This window comes from Pseudonaja textilis, chromosome 1 (genome assembly GCF_049901715.1).
Source record: "Pseudonaja textilis isolate UNSWEBS1 chromosome 1, rPseTex1.2, whole genome shotgun sequence".
Taxonomy (NCBI): Eukaryota; Metazoa; Chordata; class Lepidosauria; order Squamata; family Elapidae; genus Pseudonaja; species Pseudonaja textilis.
The window spans coordinates 220,377,503-220,402,042 of NC_141990.1; the positions used below are offsets into that span (position 1 = coordinate 220,377,503).

General features: G+C 39.3%; 2 protein-coding genes across 2 annotated transcripts; one reads left to right on the forward strand and one right to left on the reverse strand.

Annotated features, from left to right (window-relative positions):
• The first annotated feature begins 5 nt into the window (after positions 1-5).
• Positions 6-4,272, forward strand: LOC148128026 (uncharacterized). Its single transcript, XM_087920568.1, has 3 exons — positions 6-291; positions 2,344-2,539; positions 3,345-4,272. The coding sequence occupies exons 1-3, from the start codon at positions 186-188 to the stop codon at positions 3,508-3,510; spliced, it is 468 nt and encodes a 155-aa protein (XP_087776694.1). The 5' UTR covers positions 6-185; the 3' UTR covers positions 3,511-4,272.
• An 894-nt stretch (positions 4,273-5,166) lies between these two features.
• LOC113441104 (protein lifeguard 3-like) lies at positions 5,167-23,433 on the reverse strand. Its single transcript, XM_087920567.1, has 12 exons — positions 23,304-23,433; positions 19,542-19,621; positions 19,053-19,138; positions 18,366-18,430; positions 17,130-17,183; positions 15,609-15,659; positions 13,433-13,472; positions 11,224-11,261; positions 10,036-10,123; positions 8,976-9,071; positions 8,618-8,671; positions 5,167-7,430 (listed from the first exon to the last, which is right to left on the reverse strand). Exons 2-12 carry the CDS (start codon positions 19,603-19,605, stop codon positions 7,287-7,289), a joined length of 780 nt encoding a protein of 259 aa, XP_087776693.1. The 5' UTR covers positions 19,606-19,621; positions 23,304-23,433; the 3' UTR covers positions 5,167-7,286.
• Between the last annotated feature and the right edge of the window lie 1,107 nt (positions 23,434-24,540).

Sequence of the window (24,540 nt, forward strand, 5' to 3'; positions counted from 1 at the left end):
CAGGTGCCAATTTCACGAAGGAACGAAAAAACGGGGGAGGGCGGGAACACCAACTAGCCAATAGGAGCTGCCAATACGCTTTCCCTCATTGGCTACTTTCACATTCTAAAAACGTAGCGTCGGTGTAATCCTCCCACCCCTCGGTCTTTCACCGCCCTTCGTTCACCAAGGAGGCGAAGGGCGTCATGGGAGTTGTAGTCCCAGGTTCCTCCTCCCTGTTCGTTTGCTACCCGGCAGGCAGTAGGGGGGAGGTGCTTGTCAAGATGGCATCGCTTTGCTTTCGGAAGTTCGGTAGGAAAGGCGCGACCTCTGGGCGTCCGTATGGCGGAAAGAAGGGAGGTTGGCTCGGGCCAGCTGAGGGAAAGGTTGCATTGTTTCTTGAGAGGGGAGAGTGATCTGGAACAGACTCTGCAAATTTGACCCGAACCACATGTATTAATATAGGCTATAGAGGAGCTGATAGATTCCTGAGAAGCCTGGTTGTTATTTTTCCGTTCTTTCCTCCCTTTTGATATCCCAGAGAATCGGAACAGAATCAGTCGACGTTTCTTCCTCTTAACTTTCCCTGTTTCTCAGTCTCAAAGCATGTTTCTGCACGTGTTGTAAAATCTCAAGAATAGTTTCTCCAAGGTCATCTCCAGGGCTCTCTGCACCTGAAAGAGAGACCTTGCTTACTAATTTTTATTGCTTTTCAGAAGGACGATCGTAGGCTGTGCTCATATTTTCTATCCTGGAGGTAGAGTAGCTAAGAGAGAGAATGATTTGTTCAAATAATGTGGCAGCTTTGGCTTTCTGTATTTTATATGTGTGAAGGAGAGTGAGATGCCAGATACTGAGATTTGGAAAGCTGGGATTATGGCTAAGAGATTGTCATGTGCATCCAGCCCATTTGAGTTTATCATGGGTTTAAGCAAGCCATGACTTAAAGCCTGGGAGTACAACCTTTTGAGTGGCATGGGCTGTGAAAGGAATTGTCTTGGGCCGCATATAAAATCCATAATCAAGTTGATGTATATAAATAAACTTTTTAATATATATTTACTATCTTGGGGGGGTCACATTACTAGCTATCCAGGCCACAAGTTGCACATGGCTGATTTAGAGAGTGGTATGATAGGTATTCTGCAGCCATTGTTTAACACTTGGTACCGTAATGTGCCACTAAAGGTAAAGGTTCCCCTTGCGCATACGTACTAGTCGTTTCTGGCCCTAGGGGATGGTGCTCCCTTCCGTTACAAAGCGAAAGAGCTAGCACTGTCAGAAGACGTCTCTGTGGTCGTGTGGCCGGTATGACTAAACGCCAAAGGCGCACAGAACGCAGTTACCTTCCCACCAAAGTGGTCCGTATTTTTCTAATTGCATTTTTACATGCTTTTGAACTGCTAGGTTGACAGAAGCTGGGACAAATAACAGGAGCTCACTCCGTTACACAGTGCTAAGGATTCAAACTGCCAACCTTTCTGATCGACAAGCTCAGTGTCTTAGCCATTGAGCCATTGCACCCCTATGCCATTACAGTGGTCCAATTATGGCCATATGCTATAATTGTGAAATTCTTGGTGTCTCTAAGGTTGGTTGACTTACAGAAACCACATTTACACACCATTCAAAACAGACAGCAAAAAGCTGAGGAAGGATAAACAAAAAGACTAGAACACATCTCCTTCAGCAGCCCACATTCAGAGAAGCAGGGATTAGCACCAGACAATCAGGCAGAAGACAATACACCAGTCAGGGAATCAACTAGGAGGGAAGTGCATCTTATGAAAACCATCAAGGCAAGCTATTGCATTCAATATAAACTGGCAGCAAGCCCCACCCCCTCTCATTTGCACTGATATTACTTAGTTGATTAATGAAATGTCTTCCACCCTCAAGCAACCAATCTCACAGCATATCAGGAACTCCACAGTTCAGTCTCAAGCTGAAAACTTCCATTTCTATTGGAACATCCTACATGTAAAATATATGATTATGGCGAGACGTTTTTCTTTATGGGCTGTCAGGGAAAATAAGTAGGTGAGCAAGAAAGGCTTTTGAGCTACCCATCATTAGTATGAAAAGAACAGCAATAGCATTTAGTCTTATATACTGCCCCCACAGCACTTTACAGCACTCTGGGCGATTTACAATGTAGAAACATTATTTGCCTATTGTCCCCAACAATCTGGGTCTTAGTTTTACCAACCTTAGAAGGGTGGAAGGCTGAATCCACCTTGAGCCCTGTCAGGATTGAACTTCAGGCTGGGGACAGAATTTGTCCAGATTACTACACTTCAACCATTGTACATACCAGGTTTAGTGTGGTTTTCCACATCTTGGCTTTTTTTTCTTCCTTTACAGGCTTCCTTCCCGCCACATTGAAACAGTCACCATGCATAACGCCTTTGCAAACGAACACTCAGTCTTTTCACAGTAGCCGAAGGTGTTTAGAAGAAATGGAGAAGAAAGCACAGCCTGTTGAACAAACATATAGACATATAGAATATATGGCCCCAAGAAGGTTCAAGACCTCTCCAAACCCAGTTGCTATTGCTTGGTGAGCATTGCTTTTATCATTCTGTGATCCAAAGGTAGACATCCCATGGTTTCCTTCTGAGGTTGTGTGGGCAGAATTCAATGACAAAATGACTGATTTGTAGTGGCTTACTTTTAGCATTTTTTTAATGAGGTAAGGAAGCAAATCCCTATAATTCTCACCCTTTAAATTTCCTGCAATGGCCCAACTTTTGTTCATCAAAATTTTGCCATTTTGCCACTGAAGAAACAGTATTAAAATCTTGGAGAATTCTAACAGTGGAAATTTGTTCTTTGGGAGCTTCCTAGAAATGGAAACAGCTTTCTTTTCCCATTCCTACTCTGAAATCTTTTCTCCACTTAAAAAAAAGAAAGATTATAAAATTTGATTCAATCCTACTCCTTAGTAAAAAGAATTCTTTGTATCTTTTCCTTTTGGAAACCAAGGATGGTAAGTATGTTTATCTTCAGAATCAATCTATGTGATAACAACTGGCCAAAAATTGCCCAGCAGAGGTCTGTATTGAACTGTGGCCTAGAACCTACATTTTCCTTAGTGTTCCTCCATGTACTTTTATATTTTGTATTTTATAATACTTAATAATTTAATTTAAAATGTTTGTTAAAAAAAACCTACATCTTCTCACTCCAAAATTTTATTCCTTATATTTCTCACCAATTCCTTATCTTGTATTGAATAAATAGAAAACTAATTACATTTCCATCTTTTTTCTTAGTGCAAGGGGAGGAATTAGTTGTCTCTTTGGAGTCCCTTGTCTTTTCCAACCTAAATCCCAGGTGATTTTACTTTATTTTAATTTCCTTAGGGTCATTGGTTTGCCCTCTGCATTTGCCCTTTTCTTCCTTGCTAAGAGACAAGTGGAAAAGAAACGTGTGAAACAGATGAAAGCTCGCCGACAGATGATGGCAGCCAATAAAGAAGATAGTTTGACACAAAAAACAGGAAAGCACGTAGACACCAAGTCCAGTTGAACTGTATACTTCAATCATTAAGTTACTGCTTTCAGATTCTCAAATTTTAATATTTAATTGGAGCATGGCGCTGTGCTGCAGAGCATTTGTGATTTCTCAATCTGCATTTCTATGAATCAAAGTTATCAATAAATTACCATCAAGATTACCACAATAATCCTCAACATTAGAAGTATCTCAAGCAAGAAGTAGTGGCCTGCTTTAAGTGTATTATGGTTTTCTTGCATCAAAGGGATTTCTTGCTAAATGTGGATAACTGAAGATGAAATTGCAGGAGTTATATAATGTGGGTCACAAGAACTCAACAAAGCCATTTGTACTTTATTTTTTCTACTTAGTGAGCAACATTTTCTGAATAATTGTTCTTTCAGTTACATTTCACATTGTGGCTAGCAAATGAAACCAGATCATACTACTCTACCAAAATTTATGTGAAATATTGAGCTCATTAAATATTTGAAAACTTTAAAGTGCAGGTTAGTTTATTACAGATACTTAAGAAGAATCCAAGCAAACTTGTAATTTTGAGTGATTGGCAAGCTAATTGATTCCATTCCAATAGTTAGGTAAGCTAAACACTCAGATTTTACATGCATGTTTTAGCCTAGTCTTAGGATCCTAAAAATTGTGATTAAAATTATAGGGTCTTTTTTAATGCATCAAATTGAACAGTACATTGTTAGAAAAAAAATACGTTTGCAGTAATTGCTGACAAATCGTTACTGCTGTTTTTACATCTTATTAAACTTTCTGCTTTCTACAGTTTTATGTTCATTTATTTCATCATAATGCAACATTGGCCCAACTGAACTCTGTTTCCAATTCGTAGTATAATGGTAACACTATGACACAAGACAAAAGGAACAGACGTCACTTTAGTCAGTTCCATAAACCATTCATTGCTTAGATACTACACAAGGAAAACAATTGACTGCAAATGAGACCACTAAGGCTTCTTTTTCAAAATCTTTGAAAGATTTATTCTCCACTTGTTCTTCCTGTTGCAAATTTTCTTTGCCTACTTTCACCCAAATGGTTATAATGGGAAATAATTTATATGACACAGATAAGTGTTTAAGGGTGAATTTTAATTAGTCTGGGAACTGTTGTTTGCCCTCATGCCTGTTTTGTCTTGACCACTGCTGTGTGGAAATGATAAATAAGCAGATTTTAAAAGGGCTATCAACTGATCTAGAAATCCAGAAATAGATCTGTTTTGAACATTATGGTCCAGATCCTGCTTTCTCTGAACCTGCAGGAGTATAATTATAGGAAATAAGTTTTATGGAAATATCCAAAAACTTCCCATTATTCGAACATGGATTTTATTATCATTAATAGGTTATATGTCTCCCCACCACCAACACAAATACTCTTTAAATTCATGTTTTTCATTTAAAATCTATTTTCTTAGTTGAATACTTGTTATATAAAAGCAATCTGAGCACCTCCTACTTCACAACTAATATGTAACTTCTATGGCCAATACATGTTAAAAAACAAACAACTGATTCTCACTTTCATAAATAGATCTAAGGTGGTTTGCAACTTAATGTTTTCTTGTAAAAATTAGTTTTTTTTTAAAGCAGCAGTTTGAAAAAGTCAGGTTCCATTGTGGCAATTATTAATAAAGGAATTGCAAAAAAAATGCCAGTATTATATATGAAAAAACATACTATATAATTTATTTGTAATAATAATATAACAAATGACAGCCTGCAAGCTGGAAGACTGCTCCTGCCATCATCTATTTCATTGTGGCAATCATTAATAAAAGAATTGCAAATAAAAATGCCAGTATTATAATACATAAAAACATAGTATACAATTTATTTGTAACAGTAATATAACAAAATGACAGTCTGCAAGCTGGAAGACTGAAGGTCTCAACCCCAAACCCTCTGAATCTTTACACTGTCTGTCTTGGAAGTTACTCCTGCCATCTATTTCATTGTGGCAATAACTAATAAAGGAATTGCGAATAAAAATGCCACTATCGTATATATATAAAAACATACAATTTATTTGTATCATACTATGACAAATGACAGCCTGCAGTAGAGGTGGTATTCCTGACCAGTTCTGGAGAACCGGTAGTGGAAATTTTGAGTAGTTCAGGGAACCACCTCTGGAGATTTTACAGTATCCTTCCCCTGCCATGCCCACCAAGCCATGCCCACAGAACCAGTAGTAAAAAAATTGAATCCCACCACAGGCCTGCAGGCTGGAAGACTGGAGGTCTCAACCCAAAACCTTCTGAATCTTCAACGCTGTCTCTCTCAGATGTTTCTATAGTGTACAGTAACTTCCTGGAAGTGCAGGGTAGAATTATGTTACTAAATGATTCATCCCTTCTGTATTGGGAGTCAGACCATTGAAAAACAACAGCAGCCCAGTGAATCCTCTTTGGAAAACAGAATCTTAGTGTGATGACCCGGGGCACGGCACAAAGGTAACACAGTCACATAAGAAGAGCCCCTTTAATACCCCCAACTTTACCCCCAATGTCCAGTTACCTTCGGCTGGAGAAAAAACTCTCCCAAGAACAGTCTTTAAGTGGAAAAAATTCAGTCCAAAAACAAAGTACATATAAACTGTAAATAAAAATCCACACAAACCACACTACAGCAATTAACTGGACAAGGCAGGATAAGGAATTGCAGACTTCAAAAGCCAACAAAACACACACAATTGGGAAGATGCCAGGAACCCAGATTAGCCTCGACAATAAAAGATAACTCACAATTTGCTTCCAACAAGTTGCTGTGCGCAACCTCTTTTAAAACACTGTGTTCCCAGCTGCAGTTAATGAAAGGAATCAGGGCCCTTTCTTCCCCCATAAGCCATGCAACTCACGTTGCTCCCTTCTCTGTTCCTCCCTGCGTACCCTAGGATGAAGAGGGGGTGGGCCTGGATCTTCCTCTGAATTCCCTCTGCCTTGCTCTACCTCTCCCCTGCTCTGCCCAGCCAGACTTTGCCCTTCCCCAGTTTTTTCCACAGCCAACGGAGCCACACTCCCATTCCGTCAGCTATTCGGCCTCCCCCTCAGAATCAGATTCCGACAGGGGCATGACACTTGGCCTAGAACAGGGCTTTCCAAACTTGGAAACTTTAAAACTTGTGAACTTCAAGTCCCAGAATTTCCTAGCCAGCATTGCTGGCTGAGGAATTCTGGGAGTTGGAGTCCACAAGTCTTGAAAGTTACCAAGTTTGGTGACCCCTACAGGAACCTCTGGTCTAATTTAAGAATTCTAATAAGATAACTGCTAGAAAAGGCCTCCTATGAACATAATACATGTAAAGGTAGATATACTATGAAGGAAAAATAATAATGTTCTGGCTATATGCTGTATGCTATATTAATATGCTAGTTGTATTGTTTTATGTTAACTGAATAATTACCATAATTACTCTAATTTTAATGGCTACATATAAGAGCTTTGGCATGGATGCTGATACAGAAAAACTTATTAAATCCAAATGCATCTCATAGGACATACATTCATTTGACCGTGTACTAATTATTTCAGGTGACTTAAACTTTGTTTATTATCCAAAGTTTATTGAACTTTGGATTCAGCCCATATAATCAATAAATGAGTTTTCGTACAGTATACAAAGCTTTCACACAGTATAGCAAAATAAGAGCAATACGAAAATTTAGAAGTATGTGTATATGATAATATTATTCAAAAACAGATTCATATGAGGGAAGGCCAATATACTAACATTCTGAAAACAACTTGTTCCTTAAGTTGCCATTAAAAAAAAAATCCCTAACGTCTGCTCCCAAGTCTTAAAAAAGAAAGGAAGATGTAGATGACATCTACGTAGATTTGAATTGCTCCATAAACATAATCTTCAGGACTGATGGAAAACCTCTTATTCCCCAAGAGCAACTGGGTATCATATGCAAGGAACTGTAGGAAATCAAAAAGAAGCAATTAGTCTCATAGTTCAAAAAAAAATTACCTCTAAAGATGCAAGTGCCCTGCCAATCATTTCTGGCCATGCACCCTTCATCAGTTCCTTAATTTTCATTTAAAGCGTGTTCATCAACAGTTTTTTTATAATCCTATCAACATACTCTGTCTGTTGAATTACTTGGCTTCCTTTCAAAATTTCAGATCTTTTTTAATTTAATACAGTAAAATTTTAATGTACCAGAGTGGTACACACACAGAAAACATACATACAAGTTAGAAGTGTTTAACAATCCTATAATCCACGTCAAGGATGGAGATACTTCTTAATGATCCACTTTTTAATCACACTCCATATTTTAATTGGAAGTGCTCAAAGAAGTGATTCTATCACATCAAATAATTTACAAGTTATAGCAAATTCCCCATTTGCTATTAATACAGTATATATAGTCAATTTCCTTTTATTGGGACATATCAAAGCTCAACTTTATTAGGTGTAATTTGGGTTTAGCAAACAAATCTTGATATTTTGTTTGAATGGCTAAAGTCAAAACACTTCTGGCGTCTTCTTCAACTTCATCTATCTTTTATGCATTTCATATTATTATTTATGACAGGTATGAGAGGCTGGTTCCAATGAACCATTGACAGTTGAGCTGCAGAGTTGTTATATGCGGAGACAGGGAGTCCTCGACTTACAACAGTTCGCTTAGTGACTGATGTTACAAGGGCACTGGAAAAAGTGACTTATGTACATTTTTCACACTTACAACCGTTGCAGTATCCCCATGATCATGCAATCAAGATTTGGACGCTTGGCAATGGACTCATATTTGTGATGGTTGCCGTGTCCTGGGGAGAGGGTCATGTGATCAACTTTTGCAACCTTCTGACAAGCACAGTCAATGGGCAAGCCAGATTCACTTAGCAACAGGGTTACTAAGTTAACAACTGCACTGATTCATGTAACAACTGTGTCAAGAAAGGTTGCAAAATGAGGCAAAACTCATTTAACAAATGCCTCACTTAGCAATATAAATTTTGGACTCAATTCTGGGCATAAGTCGAGGACTTCCTATATAATCTTATTTTGTGTAGCATATAAGAGCGTTCAAAGTGCTGCACACCTATTATTTTCATAAAAAGCATCTTGGGGCAATAGAAAGTAATTCTTTACTCACCAGGGTAAAGATGACGGCACAAATGGCTGAATAAAGCATATGGACCCAATAGATCTGAAGAAGATCAGTAAGATCCAGTTAATTACAGATCTCTAAAGAGGAAGTTTAAGCTGTCAATCAGAACCCCATTGACATTATTAAGGGACAACACAGTATGAATAAAAAGGATTTGTTAAGGCCAATTTCAAAATGCCTCAATTAAGTGAAGGGGAAACAATTCTATAGGGGAAAAAACTGGAGGCATTCATTATCTGTCATAGTTTCCCAATTAAAGCAGATATGTTTCCAATGTAAACACATGCAAATATTAATTAATGCACACACTTTTGAAAGCCAGTCATCCATTCCAGCCACTTACATATTTGTGTACCAGGACGATAGTGGTGGCGATAGAAGTCACTAAGAGGACAATTGCCAGTATACAGAAAAAACCAGTCCAGGTTGTGAGATCCACCTGCCAATGAGAATGGTACATTGCAGCATAAGTGACCCACACTTTATTGCCCTATACATACATAGAGTAGCCAATCAATGCAAAATGAGTAAGAAATGAGTCAAAGAAATTAAAGGCATGTCATGAGAAAAGAAAAAAATAAATGTAAGTTGATCTAGCTTGTACTAACACCATGCACTACTTCTTCACCTTTTCCATCCTTGGAAACCATAGTTACTTACTCATATACTACTTCACATACTTTCTTTTGTTCCTTAAACTTCTTGCTTCTCTTTCAGGATCTCTTCAATTCCATCCAATCATGGCCCATTTGGTCTTCCTCTTCTTCTCAACCCATGTTCTTCCAAGCCAAGCTTCCAATCAACCAATGGAACAGCTTGCCCTCGGAAGTTGTGGGAGCGCCATCACTTGAGACTTTCAAGAAGAGATTGGACTGCCATTTTTCAGAAATGGGGTAGGGTCTCCCACTTGGGCAGGGGATTGAACTAGATGACCTATAAGGTCCCTTCCAACTCTGATCATCTGTTATCTATTATCTGTTCTTTCTTCATATGCTTTTTTTTTGTAATTTGATCTTCATTAGTTCTCGCTACATAATTACCGTATTTTTCACACTGTAAGATGCACCTGACCATAAGACACACCTAGGTTTAGAGGAGGAAAACGGGCAACGACAAAGATAGAAGAGGCAGGATTCAGCACTGTAAAAGGACCCCGCTGTCACAGCCCGTATTTTTCACTCTGTTAGACACACAGACATTTCCACCCACTTTTTTTTTTGGGGGGGGGGGAGTTTGTCTTATGGAGTACAGCAAATAATCTCAGAGTACTTCTTTCATACTGACCGCTCACTTTTCTACAGTATCCTGCACCAATTCATTCTTGATTATCCCTCCTGTTTTACTCATTCTTGACTATCTTATAAGCTCTTTTTCACTATATTAAAATGATAAAGACAACTCACCTTTGTTTGGAAAGAGAAAACAGTGACAGTGATTGTTATAACTGTAGTGATGATCATGGCAAGGATGACAGCTTTGGTCTCATGCATACTGCAAAAAACAATGTTAAAAAATGCCTGAAGGATATCATTAATCAATTTTTATATATATATATACTGTATATGCTGTATATATATAGTATATATAGTATATATACATACATACATACATACATACATACATACTGTGTGTGAGGTTTTGTTTTCTGAGGTTTTCGCGGGTATTTGTATGTGGATCTTTGGTTATTCGGGTTTTCTCCCGCATAAAATTGGAAGTATCTTGGCAACGTTTTGACGAAATCTCATTCGTCATCTTCAGGCTTGTGTCTTCGGCTTTGTGCTTCATATATATTTATATATGATTCACAAAGATTATGAAAATTCTTATAAGCCATGTAGAAAGTGATCATAATGAGGCTATTCAAACTTCTACTTGCAATCTTCAATGGATATCGAGAAAGGCCTCTCTGATTGACTGCAAAAACTGGTATAAGAGAAATCAGATATTCTCTTTATTTTCTTAAAAATAAACACTACCAATTTGTATCAATTAGTGGCACTATTGTAGGATGGACAGATGACCTGACTATTCTTCACATCAATATAAGACACTATAGTTTCTGAAGAAACTTCAAAGATATTCTCACGCACCATATGATTCATTCGAATCTCACCTTACTAAGAAATATATTACTCAAGTTAAGGCAGAACTTTTCCAGAAATGTTACTGTGCCGTTTTTCAACAGTTATTTTAAAACATTCACAACAGATTCTTAAATAAAGTCATTCAATCTTCAGAATGTTTCCAGATGCAAATTCTACAATGCTGTTAGTGGGAAATCTTACACAAGTGAGGAAATCTGGTTTATTTTTATATTAAAAGAGGCTTTAGCCATCCAACAGCCAATGACAAAACTATTATAAAATCTCTTAACACAATGCCCAATAACTGATGGCAATTGTTATTTCAACCCAAAATGAAAAAAGAGCTTGTTGGTACTTTTAAGGAAATAAGAGGATTTGCCAAGCCTATGGCTATTATCTATTTTCTAGTAATAATTATTCAACACTTTGCCCTTATCTTTTGAGGAAATCCAGCTTGTTTATCCCCATTGTACACTTATCACTCTCATTTACTCCCTTGTACAGTACCTAGCAATGGTGCCTGTCATAAATCCCAAAGACAATGTCTAGGGAAAAAAGCAAAACAGAACAGAAAATTAGCAAAGCATTACGTACATAGTACAATATTGGCTATATCTATTATTCCATTGCAACTTTTCCCATCCCCATTTCAGGTGAACATACATATATTAACAAGCAAGCCTAGATTTAAGCATCTTTAGTGAATTGCCATTGTATCATCTGAGACAAGAATAAACAATCCTGTTAAAAATGCAGTTTGTTTAATCAAATACATTCCATAGAAATTGTGCTGCCATGAAGACTGAAATAATAATAGCAAATTCCCACATCAAATTCTCACATCACTTCATACTTTTAAAAATATCATTACTATATAGCCAAAGATTTTAAACAACTATCATTCAAAATATTGTGCTGGTGAAGTGAATTATACAAAATTAAGCACTTGTCTTTTTTGAAAAATATAAGATGAAATCACTAACGTTTGCTGAAGGAATGGTAACCAAAAAGTGGAATGAATATAACACTTATGACATCTGAATCATTAATTTAGAGATTCTATTTAATTCTGTGTGGATGAAAAACACTGCAGGGCTGGCTCCCTGTTTTGCACGTGCAAATATCAATTTACTAAGAAAAATTCTTAAATCTATCCCTAGCATTATTTTTCAGCGATAACTCCAAGTAGACCTAATTCTAAACCTAACACTAACCCTAGTTTCATTTTTAATGGCAATAAGATTTTCCCACATATTTTACTGTGGACCACAAACAAGCCTGAAAGAAAAGCTGTAACAGTTTCCCTAAAAAAGTGCACAAAATGTATCCCTAGTATTAGTTTTCTGGCCAAGTAGACCTAACGCTAACGCTAACCCTAACCCTAGCTATAGCTTCATTTGAAATGGCAATGGGGTTTTCCCATATATTTTACTCTGGACCACAAACAAGTCCAAGAATGAAAGCCATAACCGACACTTTCCTTAGAAAACTGTTTACAATCTATCTCTAGGCTTAATTTTCAGCCATGACACCAAGCAGACCTAACCCTAACCCTAATTTCATTTTCATTGGCAATGGATCTCCCCATGTATTTTACTCTGGACCACAAGTCCAAAATGAAAACCATAACTGACATTTTCCTTAGAAAACTGTTAAGAATAAATCCCTAGGCTTAGTTTTCGGCCATGATGCCAATTAGACCTAACCCTAACCCTAATTTCATTTTCATTGGCAATGGATTTTCCCATGTATTTTGCCCTGGACCCAAACAACTTTAAAAGAAAGCTATCATTAATGCTTTCCTTAGAAAACTATTAAGAATCTATCCTTAGGATTAGTTTTTGTCCATGAAACCAAGCAACCAACCTAACCCTAATCCCATTTTCATTGGCAATGGGATTTTTCCATGTATTTTACTCTAGACCACAAACAAGTCCGAAATGAAAACTGAAACTGATGCTTTCCTTAGAAAACCATTAAAAATCTATCCGAAGAACAAAGAAGCAGAAAGTACTGCCACAAAGTTTCATAATCTAGAATGGGGTGACAAACTTGCGACCTGTGAGCCAGATGCTTCAGGGGCTGGCCCCGCCCCCCGTGCAGTTTAGCAAAGGGGGAAAAAGTCCCGATACGTCACATTACGCCGCAAGTTTGACACCCCTGATCTAGAAGAAACTCAAACACTCTTTCATGGGTCCAAATAGAGATGTTAACAATTGGACAAGTCTGTAATGAGAGAAGTGATCACTCTTAATTAGGTCATAAGCCATTAATATTAATACCTTAAATTGTGCAGTTAGCAACTGGCAATTAATGCTGATCTTTCAGGATTTCTAAAACTTGCACTGGTTAACGGCCTAGGTGTTCCATTTTAGCCCAATTCCAAATTGTTGGCATGAGATTATGCCATTTTCCCCCCTCAAACTTTGTGAATATATTTGTTTAAAGAGAAAAATACACTGTTTAGATAATTCCTCTGAATGTAAGGAAATATTTGTAGTTTGGAGGCAATGAAATCATTTTCCTGCCAAGTGTTTTAATAATCTGCAATTAATTATTACTTGAAGATTTCGTAATAATGCAAATATAATAATGCAAATATATTACACTTTAATCTCTATCCTAGGCTCTTTTGCCAACATTTCAGGTCTCCCCATGTTAGGGATATCACATCTACTAAATTTAGCCCAACCTGTAACATCAAACTACTACTTACGAAAATTGTCATAAGAATTATGTTCCATGGAAATCGTCTCCTGGAAAAGACCAAAGAATGCGTCAGTGCCTATACAAATGGTCCCACTTTAAGAAAAAGTATTATTTTGGCAGAACTTTTTCAAAGATATACCAGACTTCCACTTGTTCTATTCCAAGCAGTTTCCTTAGTAGGACAGTTCTATCTGAAGCTTCTTAAGAGCTAAACGGATAAGTTATTTAGCAACAGGAAACTCCCAAACCAAGATTTTCAAAAGCTACCCTGTTTCTCCAACAATACGGCCTCTCCCAATAGGAAGTCCCAGCATGTTTTATAGGTATGAAATGAAATTAAGCCCCTCCCCCCAAATTAAGGCCTATATTAAAACATGCAAAATGGGGGGGGGGGATTTGGTGGGGGGGGCTTGCTGTTAGGAAGTACTTTTGTTGCACACCCGGATATGGTGCTGCCTGCGTTGACCCTCATACAAAGTGCCCCACCAACGCCGAGGTCAACATCCAAGCCGTCGCCGCCTGCCCTAAGATGCAAGGGGGGGGGGGAAATTAAGTCACCCCCGAAAAGACGACCTAGCCATTTTTTCGGGGCTCAAAAAAAAAATAAGACCCGGCCTTATTATATGAGAAACATGGTACATTTTGATTTCTAGTTTCATCATTCCTAAGCAAAGCCACTGTAGCTCGAAATCTTTAACCTGAAAAAGATTCTGCATCCTGACTTTAACTGCGTTATTGTTGTGGGACAATAGGATGAGGAAGGTGTGCTGGATATGCTTGCCGCCTTGAGCTATTTGTAAAAATAATAAAGGATACAAACAATTTAAAAAATAAAAGAAATGATAGCCGGAAAAAGTAATATAATAAAAATCTTTTAAAGCCATCTAGAAAAAAAGGTTAAGAGCTTCCCTAGTAAAGAAGGTATAAATCTAATTTATATGTAGGGAAAATTAGCAACTTGTGTCTCATCACCAAGAAAGCCAATAATGAACACCTTTTGATGAAGGGATATACTTAGCTTTCCCCGAAAATAAGACCTGGTCTTATTTTATTTTGGGCTCTAAAATAAGCGCTAGGGTTTATTTTTGGGAAAACATGGTTTCAGGGTGATCACCTCGGCTGGGTGCCCCACCCTGCCAATGCACACATAACAGCCAGCAATTGCACAGGAAATGACACCATCAGCTCTGCTACCAGACACCATTGGCCTGTGCATACTTGACCATGCCCACCCTTTCACTACGGCTTATTTTGGGGGTAAGGATTATATTAAGTGCACACATAAAACCAGGCTGGGGCTTATTTTCAGGGAAACACAGTATTAAAAAAAAGCTTCAGAGGGATTATATAGGTATTTTCCTATGATAGAAAGTTGTTTTACACTACAGTTCTTCTGAACACGCAACTTTTTTTCCTGAAATGTTTTGGATCCCTGGGTTGTAACAGTGCACCTTCACTGCAATACTACTGTATTACCATCCTACAGACAAAATTTGCATTGCAGGTAGTCCTCGATTTACAACATTTGAAGTTTTCAGCAGCACTGAAAAAAGTGGCTATGACCTTTTTTCACACTTACGTTGCAGCATCCCCATGGTCACATGATTTACATTTGGATGCTTGACAATTGGCTTATATGTATGAGAGTTGCAGTGTGCTGGGTCCATATGATCACCTGTTGTGACCTTCTGACAAGCAAAGTCAAGGGGGAAGCCAGATTCACTTAACAACAGTGTTACTAATTTAACAGCTGCAGTGATTCTCTTGAAAAATGTAGCAAGAAAAATTGTAAAATGGGGACTCACTTAACAAATGTCTCACTTAGCAACATGTATTTTTCAGTGCTTACCTATTCTAAGCCCTTTGATTCTTGTTATTCTGCTTTTCATGGACATTTATTTTTTAGCTGCAACAAACCTAAACCTATGAACATGATTGCTATGTGTGCACATCCATTATTTGCAAATAAGAGAAGTGCCTCATCCAGGCCTCATTTTTACATCTCTCATTTCTATTGCAGAGCCAAAAAAAACAACGGCAGGAATTATTTATCAAGGCTGTATTTCCACAGTCAGAATGCCAATCCTTTTAACCACTTCTCCATCCTTCATTCTAGAATTCCCAGCAAATTTTGAATGTAATGCATCATCAAATCACAGATGTTACCTGTGGGGGATACTTACTGGATCTTTTGGCAAAACACCAGCACCAGGTAACAGATCAAAAATACACCACTGGGAAGGTAGAAAAGACAAATTACTGCAAACTGAAAGGCAACAAGTCTAAACAGCAAGCTACCCTCTTACATTTAGTAAACTTTTTTTCAGTGAAAGTCCTTTAAGCCATACAATTGAACGTGTATATTAAAGTTTTACCAGAGGCTTTATGCCAAGTTAAGAAGGTAGAACGTATTTCATTTGAAAAGTGGTATCAAACATACTTAGGAGTGGTGGTGATGGCAATCAAAACAGAGCCAAGAATCTTATACAACTTGTCAAGTATTCATTATGGTACAGGAAGTTTTTGTCTTACAACTATAATAGAGCACGCCCATTGCAGTTGTATGCCATGAGGGTCATTAACCAAGATGCCCAGTCATTTAGCTCAATGACTGCTACCCTGTCTCTCCCAGGTGCAATCATTAAGCAACTGTGTGGGTCGTTAAACAGGACTGTGTGGGTCGTTAAACAGTGAAGGAAAGAGCTGCCTGTCAAGAGGGAGGCGGGGTCCTCTTGAGAGAAGGGAATTCTAGCACTGAACTGGAGAAATGAAATCCATCTGACAGGCAGCTATCACTCTCAAAAATTCTGGCTGCAAAAGTCCCCGGTGAAAGTCAAGAGGGATTTTAATATGGGAGTCTTGAAGCATGAGGTGTTTGCAGTCAGCCTCCCTACAAGTACCCCAGGCTAGAATTCTTCTTGGCCTTGGTGGCCAATGCAGTATTGCGGGCTATTTCTGCCAACTGCCAGCAATTCGATTCTGACCGGCTCAAGGTTGCCTCAGCTTTTCATCCTTCCAAAATGGGTAAAAGGAGGACCCATATTGTTAGGGGCAATATGCTGGATCTGTAAACCACTTGCAGAGGGGCTGTAAAGCAGCATGAAGTGGTATATAATAAGTAAGTGCAATTGGTAGTGCTTTTGCCATGAACGATTCCAGTCATCTTCTCTGAGAGTGGAAGGGCTGCTCGGCAGAAGCACTCTACCTGACATGGGGTGAAATCAATCTGGCAGAAAGCCCTTCCACTGTCCAAGATGTTCACTGAAAAAAGATCCTGAAGGATCCTGATGGACCTTTGCCAGTCAGCCCCCAGAAACCAGAAGGAGCAGTTTGCCACCTTCCCTGCCAGCTTCACTGCCGATTGCTGAAAAACGTCAGCAGGGAAAATTGCAAATATCAAATACATTATCATGGAGGACTTGGCAACCCATTTTAAGTGCAAATAGGTTGTCAAGAGTCTAGATCACAATCATATATCTGCAGGGCTGCTTCAGTGGCTGTAAATTCACTTGGAAAGTTGTAAGTCCGTTTGTTCAGCACCATTATAATTTCGAACAGTTGCTGAATGAACAGTCATAATTCAAGGACTACCTGTAAATTCCCTCCTGGCTTGGAGTTCTTGACTGTGTTATCTAAAAGGCACTAAGTTAGGAAAGATTGCAGCAAAGCAATAGATCACCAATGGCATTTTGATTAATACTTACTAAGATGCATAATAGATTGGAATGTGATTGATCACGTAAGTGTTCACAGGAGTCCTGTGGAGAAGAATGGCATGAGATCAAGTATTAGTAAACTTGAAGCATGAGGTGTTTGCAGCCAGCCTCCCTACAAGCACCCCAGGCTAAAATTCTTCCACTTTTGACCTAAGTTAGCCCAAAATTCCATTAAAATTATTTCATAGTTTCATTTCCCCTTTTGTGGTCAAGAACATTAATACATACCCATTAACTGGGCCACACCCAGAGCTTGGCTTGTATCTAGCTGATGATTAGCCCGTATTCACTATGTATTTTTGGTATGCAATTACTGAAACATATACGTAATGCAAAGAAGAGGCCTTCAAGCAAAGAGATATTTCCTTATCAAGTTTACCAAAATTTTTGCACGACTGTAGGCTTTTCGTATATGAACAAAAAAAGAGCCAAAGGGAAATACATTTCTTCACAGCTGCTTGGATGCATTATATATACCAATAACTCTACTAGTCCATACAGGATTCTAGTCCTGCTTTAGGCATGTAAGCCAGATAGGTGACCTTTGGCCAGTCCTTCTCTCTCAGACCAACCCACCTCATGGCTTCTTGGTATGAGGAAAATAGGAAGAAGAAGGGGGCATTAGGTATGTTTGCTACCTTGAGTTATTTATAAAAGCAATAAAGGTGGGATTAAAAAAAAAGCCCAAATAAAAATAAAGAAATAAATTCCAACCCCTATCTTTAGAACATAATAGGCTTTTGGGGAAATCTAAAAAAATCTACTCTCCAAAAATAGAGAGGGAACTCTGCCACTGGAAACATCATACAATGTTATCACCATTGTTTCTTTGATAACATGACAAGCTTCAGAAGGCTTTGGAGCATCAGGAGCTAAGTTTCCCTCTGCTCCCCTGGAGTTAATGTAATTTATTTTCATACAATCAGAAGCAGTAGTAGGGTAAAGTAAGCGAGGGGAGAGCCAAAAATCCTCACAAAAAAGGAGGAAAGATGTAGCCCTTCTCTTTCTTTTGCCTGGCACATACCGGTCTGGAGGAGTGTCAACAGTCATTACCCATCACACATTCTCAGTCCCAGGTCCACCTGCATCAGGGGTCCCCAAACTTGGCAATTTTAAGACTTGTGGACTTCAACTCCCAGAACTCCATAAGTCTTAAAGTTGGCAAGTTTGGAGACCTCTGACTTGCATGGTGGCTTTGTCTATCTTGGACCCATGAAAACTTACACAAAGGTGAAGACGGCAACAATTGCTACAGTCAGTAGTAGCTGAAGAGTGATGATGCTGTAAACCTGTTTGAGAAGACAAAAGAGATGCCCATTCAAAATGCAAAACGAAGACCAAGTTGTGGGGTGACCCTATTCAGATGCCCCCACAGGAAGGTAGCAAGAACGGATGTAAGAATGAAAGCCTTTTGCTGAATTATATGGGGTATTTTTTTCATCTTGCCATATCTTTTCTCAACCAAGAAATAACTGGTGCGTCGATCAGCTGTTTTAGCTATTAGCAGAGTGGCAGCAGCAAGGCACTGGAAGCACTTAGAGGCACATACTTTGGGCACAATTATTGACTAAATGAAAAAAAAAATACTAGCAGACCACATAAGGCTGCTTGGTGAGACCTAGGTTGTTCAGGTCCATTCTGTAGTTTGCATCAGTATATGTAGAATGTAAGGAAGACGACCTGAAGGAAATAAACAGGAGCTATTGCCTAAGGCTAAGCAAAAGGGGTTGAAACATTTTTTATGCCCAGAATAATGAGGTAACATTTGAAAATGCCTCAGGCAGACACCTCTCCCATTCAATGGAGTATAAGAAGCGAGAAAAGCAGATTTGTAAGATTTTGTTATTTTAGCCAATCTCAGGAGTTGATTGCCTGCTCTGGCCTACAACCGGGGGCTGGTATGAGACTTACCTTGCGAATGAAGGCTTGCCGAACATTTTTTTCCACCCAATATGCAATTCGGAAGCCCCCTTCTTCCATCTCCAAACTTCTATCACCTGCGAAGAGAAGAGGAAAACATTGATCAACCCTATCTATGAGACAAAACAGCAATTGTAGTTGTGACAGGATGGATTCATAGTAGCTCTCCTAGGCGTGATTGTAGCAGGGCTTTATGTATTTAACTGGATGCAAATTACCACAATGGCTGAACCTACTCCTTCTTAAAATAATTTATTATTCACTTATTAGTACTCTGAAACCTCAATAACAGCCTTGTCTCAATTCTAAATAAAAATATGCATGTAACACTTCCTGTCTATAGTTTGCCCCTCTCTTTACAGTCCTAAGTTACAGTTTTCCTAACTACCGACACAATTTCACCTGTCCCTTAACCCTTTACAATATTTTCATTTAACAGCTCTTTCATGTAAATCGACTGTGCTGATTGTGTTCTCCCACCTTCAGCTCCAGACCTCTTGTCATCATAGGGGGGTGGAGGACCAACAGTTTCCATGTTGTTCATGGCTGGTGTACAGCGCCTGGGAAAATAAGTGACATTTAAGATGCTTAAAATACACGCACATATGCAAAAATGTACACACACACACACAATATGAAACATAGACTACATTCATGTTCAAAACCCACAATTGTTTTATTTCTATAAAATGCTATGTCCAAACCATTGTTTTTACACCTTAAAGCAAGGGTGTCAATCTCAATTTCATTGAGGGCTGCCTCAGGGCTGTGGTTGACTGTGGGGTGGGTGGGAGGCCAATTGGGTAGGTGTGGCCAACCAGGTGGGCATGGCCAACTTGACACCACTCCCCAAACTGTTTCCTGTTTGCATTGGGTAGACCAGGCCAAAGCTACACTGGCCTGATCTTTCCTCTTTGCACCAGGTGGACCAGGCTGAAGTTATGCTGGCCCAATCTTTCCTGTTCACATTGGGTAGAACAGGACGGCCCTGCGGGCCAGATCTGACCACTTCACAGGCCTGCAGGCCTTGTGTTCTATATTAACATTCTTGAAACCCTGAATCCTGATTGGTCCATGCAGACCGCAACTTGATTGGCTAACTAAATCCCTGTGATTGGTGCACTAAGGATCCACTGCGATTGGCTGAGCCAATCGCGGGAAATTCAAAGCGCTGCCATTGGCCGCCGAGCCGCCGGCTGGCTAAATAAAGCCAAGCGGCTTGCAGGTCTTGAACCGAACTGTATATTCAATAAAGAGCTGAATGTGCACTTTGAGTCTCACCTCTCAATGCGACCCGATCTACCCGGGACCGATCTACCAGACTTAACACGTTGAGTTTGACACCCCTGCCTTAAAGCAATGGTTTATGTCAAAGCAATGGCTGGATTTTTATTACTATCTTTAGTCTAAGGTAACTTTGTTGTCCAAGCCTAGAGATAATGTGCTAGGATGCAAGTATGCCCAAGGAAGCTAGCTGCTTTACTGATGTAATTAATATTTTGAATAGCTTCTTTAAAACACATGAAATCTGAGAATAAAATTTCAATAGAAAAAACAACAACACCAAGCAGCAAGGTGAACTAAAACCTAATACTGTATTTGGCCATTTAATCTGCACACCTCCCCCAAATAAAAATAATGACTAAGGATAAGAGATGGTAAATGTGAGTTCAACCTTTGCTTGCAAAAATAAGCAGAGGAAACTGTTGCTCAGAAGAATAACGAACAGAATGTCTGCAATCATTAATGTTTTTGACAATATTTCATTTCATGCCTGTCCGCAAAACTGGTATGTGACAAAATCAAATTTCTGCTTATGAGATCTAGTTTGTAATTTGTTCTGAGAAGGAATTTGAACTAAACAACAAGCTGAGGCAAACAGGTAAGTGTAAGAAATAGGGAACTGAGAAACTAAGAGTGATTTGATAGTGAATATTTTTGATCAGTGTAAAACCATCACAAGTCTGCTATATAGTGCAAATGTCTGTATCTCACCAAGTATTTAATATGTTTATCTCACCAATTCTCTACTGAATTCTAAGATGTTTGCAATAAACAGCAATTTAAAACATTACTATGGAAATATGATATAAAATACAGCATACACATGTGTAAAGGTAAGAGAAAAAATAGATACGTCTCTAGAGAGAACACATTTGGAAGCTATTAATCAGCTAGAAACATGTACGTTAATGTTCAATTAGAAATGAAGAGAAAGAAAAACAGGACAGTTAAATAAATATGAGTATCTATTCAGTACACACACTTATTTTCAGTTCTTTGTGGTCTATTTTCTACTTGCCATAAAAAGATGAAATCACAGCAATTGAGGAAACCACCCCCACCCATATACTTGTGGGTTAGAATGTTTCTAACTCCATTTTAAGGAAGCAAAAGTAAATATGACGCATGCATGCAAATTTTAGATTTTTGTTCGATATGTTTCCCCTTGGGTAACAACTACTTTACATATAAGGATTGCAGCCAGTAAACTTTACTTTCTGAAACTGACTGCACATAAATATCAGCTCACACAAGTGAGAAAGAGAAAGTGTCATCGGAAGGACCTCCGTTCTAAAATCCACAGCTGTGATATGATGACAAATGTGCAACTTTCCAGACTTACATCAATATTTCTTGGCAATTATAAGAATGTGCAACGTCCCTTTCTACTGTTGTCGTATCGCTTTCCAAACCATTCCTATAGAAATAGCATATTAACTTTGCAGCCCTCTCTAAGCGGTGTCAGAGTCAGCATATTGCCCCCAACAATCTGGGTCCTCATTTGACCCACCACGGAAGGATGGATAATTCATATACATATTCATTAATCAGTGGAAAGTCTTGTCTCCAGAAGTTGTGGGCGCTCCCACACTGGGGATTTTTAAGAAGGGATTGGGCAACCACTGGTCTGAAATGGTATAGAATCTCTATCGAAGGCCCCTTCCAACTCTGTTATGCTCTTATACTTTCTAAAAAAACATCTAGAAAAATCCCATGAACCTTCCAGAATAAAATTACTGTAATGTATGAAAAAAATTCTATCTGGAAAAAAGAAACTATACTGTATTGATTGCATCACATGAACCAATATTACATTTTAAACTTCAGATTTCTAATTAATATATATATATAGGTCTAGGTGTGTTCGGGTCTTTTCCCGTGTAAGATTAAGAGTATCTTGGCGACGTTTTGGCGAGGTGCTACTCGCCATCCTCAGGCTGGTGTTTTCAGCTTCGTGCCAGTGCAAGCAGTGTGTGATCGGAGCTGCCGTCTCTCTATAAATACTGGTGGTGGGGGCTGGTGTGCTGGGCTGGTTGGCTGCGCTGCTGCCTCTTGATTGCTTGATGGAGTTGATGTTGGTATAACGGGCTGTGTGATGGCCTTGTGAGTTTTGTTGTGTATATATAGATATATAACAACAGATTCACTAAGGAAACAGGCCTATCACTTGTACAGTTCATATTTATCTGAGGTAAAGATTATAAACCATTAAAAGAAACTATCTCAGATTCAAACATCTTCTGATAAAAGATTTCAAAGTTAGGGTCCAGAATGTGTTGGCACTTTATAACAATTTATAGGGAACCACCTGTTTAGCCTGTGAATTCTACCCTTCTTCTGAGAATTTTGTGCAATTGTGTGTTTTTTTATCCAAGCAGTCCCTGGGGCAACGTAATGCAAGTCTAGCAGGGCTAAACCTTACCTAATTTATTTATTCATTCATGTTTGTACTAACCAGTGGTTATTATGCAATTGCTCTACCTCATTCAGGATATTTTTTTTTTCAGAATGTCCCTTCTGTTGGTTCTCTTTCCTTTCTTCTCTCACTCTCTTTCTTCGACCCCCTCCTTCCTTTCCCCAAATCCAACATTTGTTACAGAAGGAAAGACCAAGAGATGCCTTTCGAGTGAACCCCTCAATCCCTTATCTAATCCTTAATTGAAATAAACACCGGGTCTGGTCCTTCCTTCCTGCTTTATTCAACATCTCGCCAGCCAGGTCAAAAGAACCAGACTGCACCGCGAGAAAAGAGCGAAGAAGCCCTAATACTGAACCCACCGTAGGCTCCCAATTCAAGTTGCATCCGTTACACGGGACCACCTCCGTCACCCCGCTGCGCAGGATAGGTTATGTACTGACGGAGTTCCGCCCAGTCTAATTGAAGGGATAGCGCACGGACAGAGTACCGTGTGCTTATTTGGGAAGCTCCAGTAACGGAAGCCTAGTTGCTACTCCCACCTGATCGAACTCTCGGGTCGTTCTAGAATCACAAGATAAGAAGTAGGGATTCCTAGTAAAGAGCCAGGCCTCCGCGCCGAGCGAAGCCTCACATAGGCGAAAGGCTCCCACCCTTCTTTCTCCTCCTCCTCCTAGCCATAGTAGCCTTTGTTCGGACGATTGCGGCAAGACCCCATACGCTTTTGCCCCAGAATCCTTACCCGCGCGTCCCCTTCCTCCAGGCCTCCTCGGAAACTCTTTCCAAATTCCGCTCCTTTGAAATTGAGCTTCGATCGTGGATTGGTGGAATTCAGACAACCGGGGAGGAGAAATACGCCCGTGTGGAGAACCCCGGCCAAGGGACTTTTTGATCAACTTCCTATTGTTTTCGAGAAGGTGATGGGGAGAGAGGGAGAAGCCCTGAGATGCAACTCCAGTGCCTCTAAGAGGCGAAAGTGATGTTTGCAAGCTCCTATTTCAATAGGAATCCGGAACGAAGAATTGTGAGAGTGCACCAGCAGAGATGGTTTCTGGTTTTTAAGCCTGGACCCCAGATTCTGTGCAGTCCTGAGCCCGAGACATTAAGGATTCTTGAGATATTTAGACTTAGATTCCAAATGGCTCAAACCAAAAGACAGTGCAAGCAACGCAGAACTATTGCAGCAACTGCCAGCACTGGGATGTTGGCGTTTGCTCAGCCCAGTTTTCTTCTTTCAGATCATTCATTGCAATCTAGATCTTAGTTCGACTTGGTATATCTTAATCAGAATTGTTATATGCCTATTTGTGATTGGCTTGCCTGTATGTGTGATTTGTGGTTGTTCCTGCAAAGCGCTGATATTCCCCTAGTTTGGCCATTAAATGTTGGCAAGGTAAAAAGCAAGCTCATTGAACACCAAAATCTCAATATTTCACCTGTGACCTACCTATATGCTTATACCGTCTTTTGATTACAGCCATTTGATGTCTTAAGCCTTGAATGATGGAGTACCTCAATGTTATGTGTTCTCGGCTACTTTCCTTCACAACCAATGGCAAATTTGCCTGGCCAATAACCAGCCAAGTCACAGTGAAGTCTGTTTGTTTCATTTATTGCAATAAGTGGAGGGAAGCTGTCATAGCACGAAGTTCATAATCTAAAATCAACATCTTTATACATTCCCTGCACTGGCTGCCCATCCTCCCTCATTCCCCATTGGCTGAGGTACTATGAGGTTATACTTTCTGGACCGCCTCCCACGTTTCCTAAGATACTCCC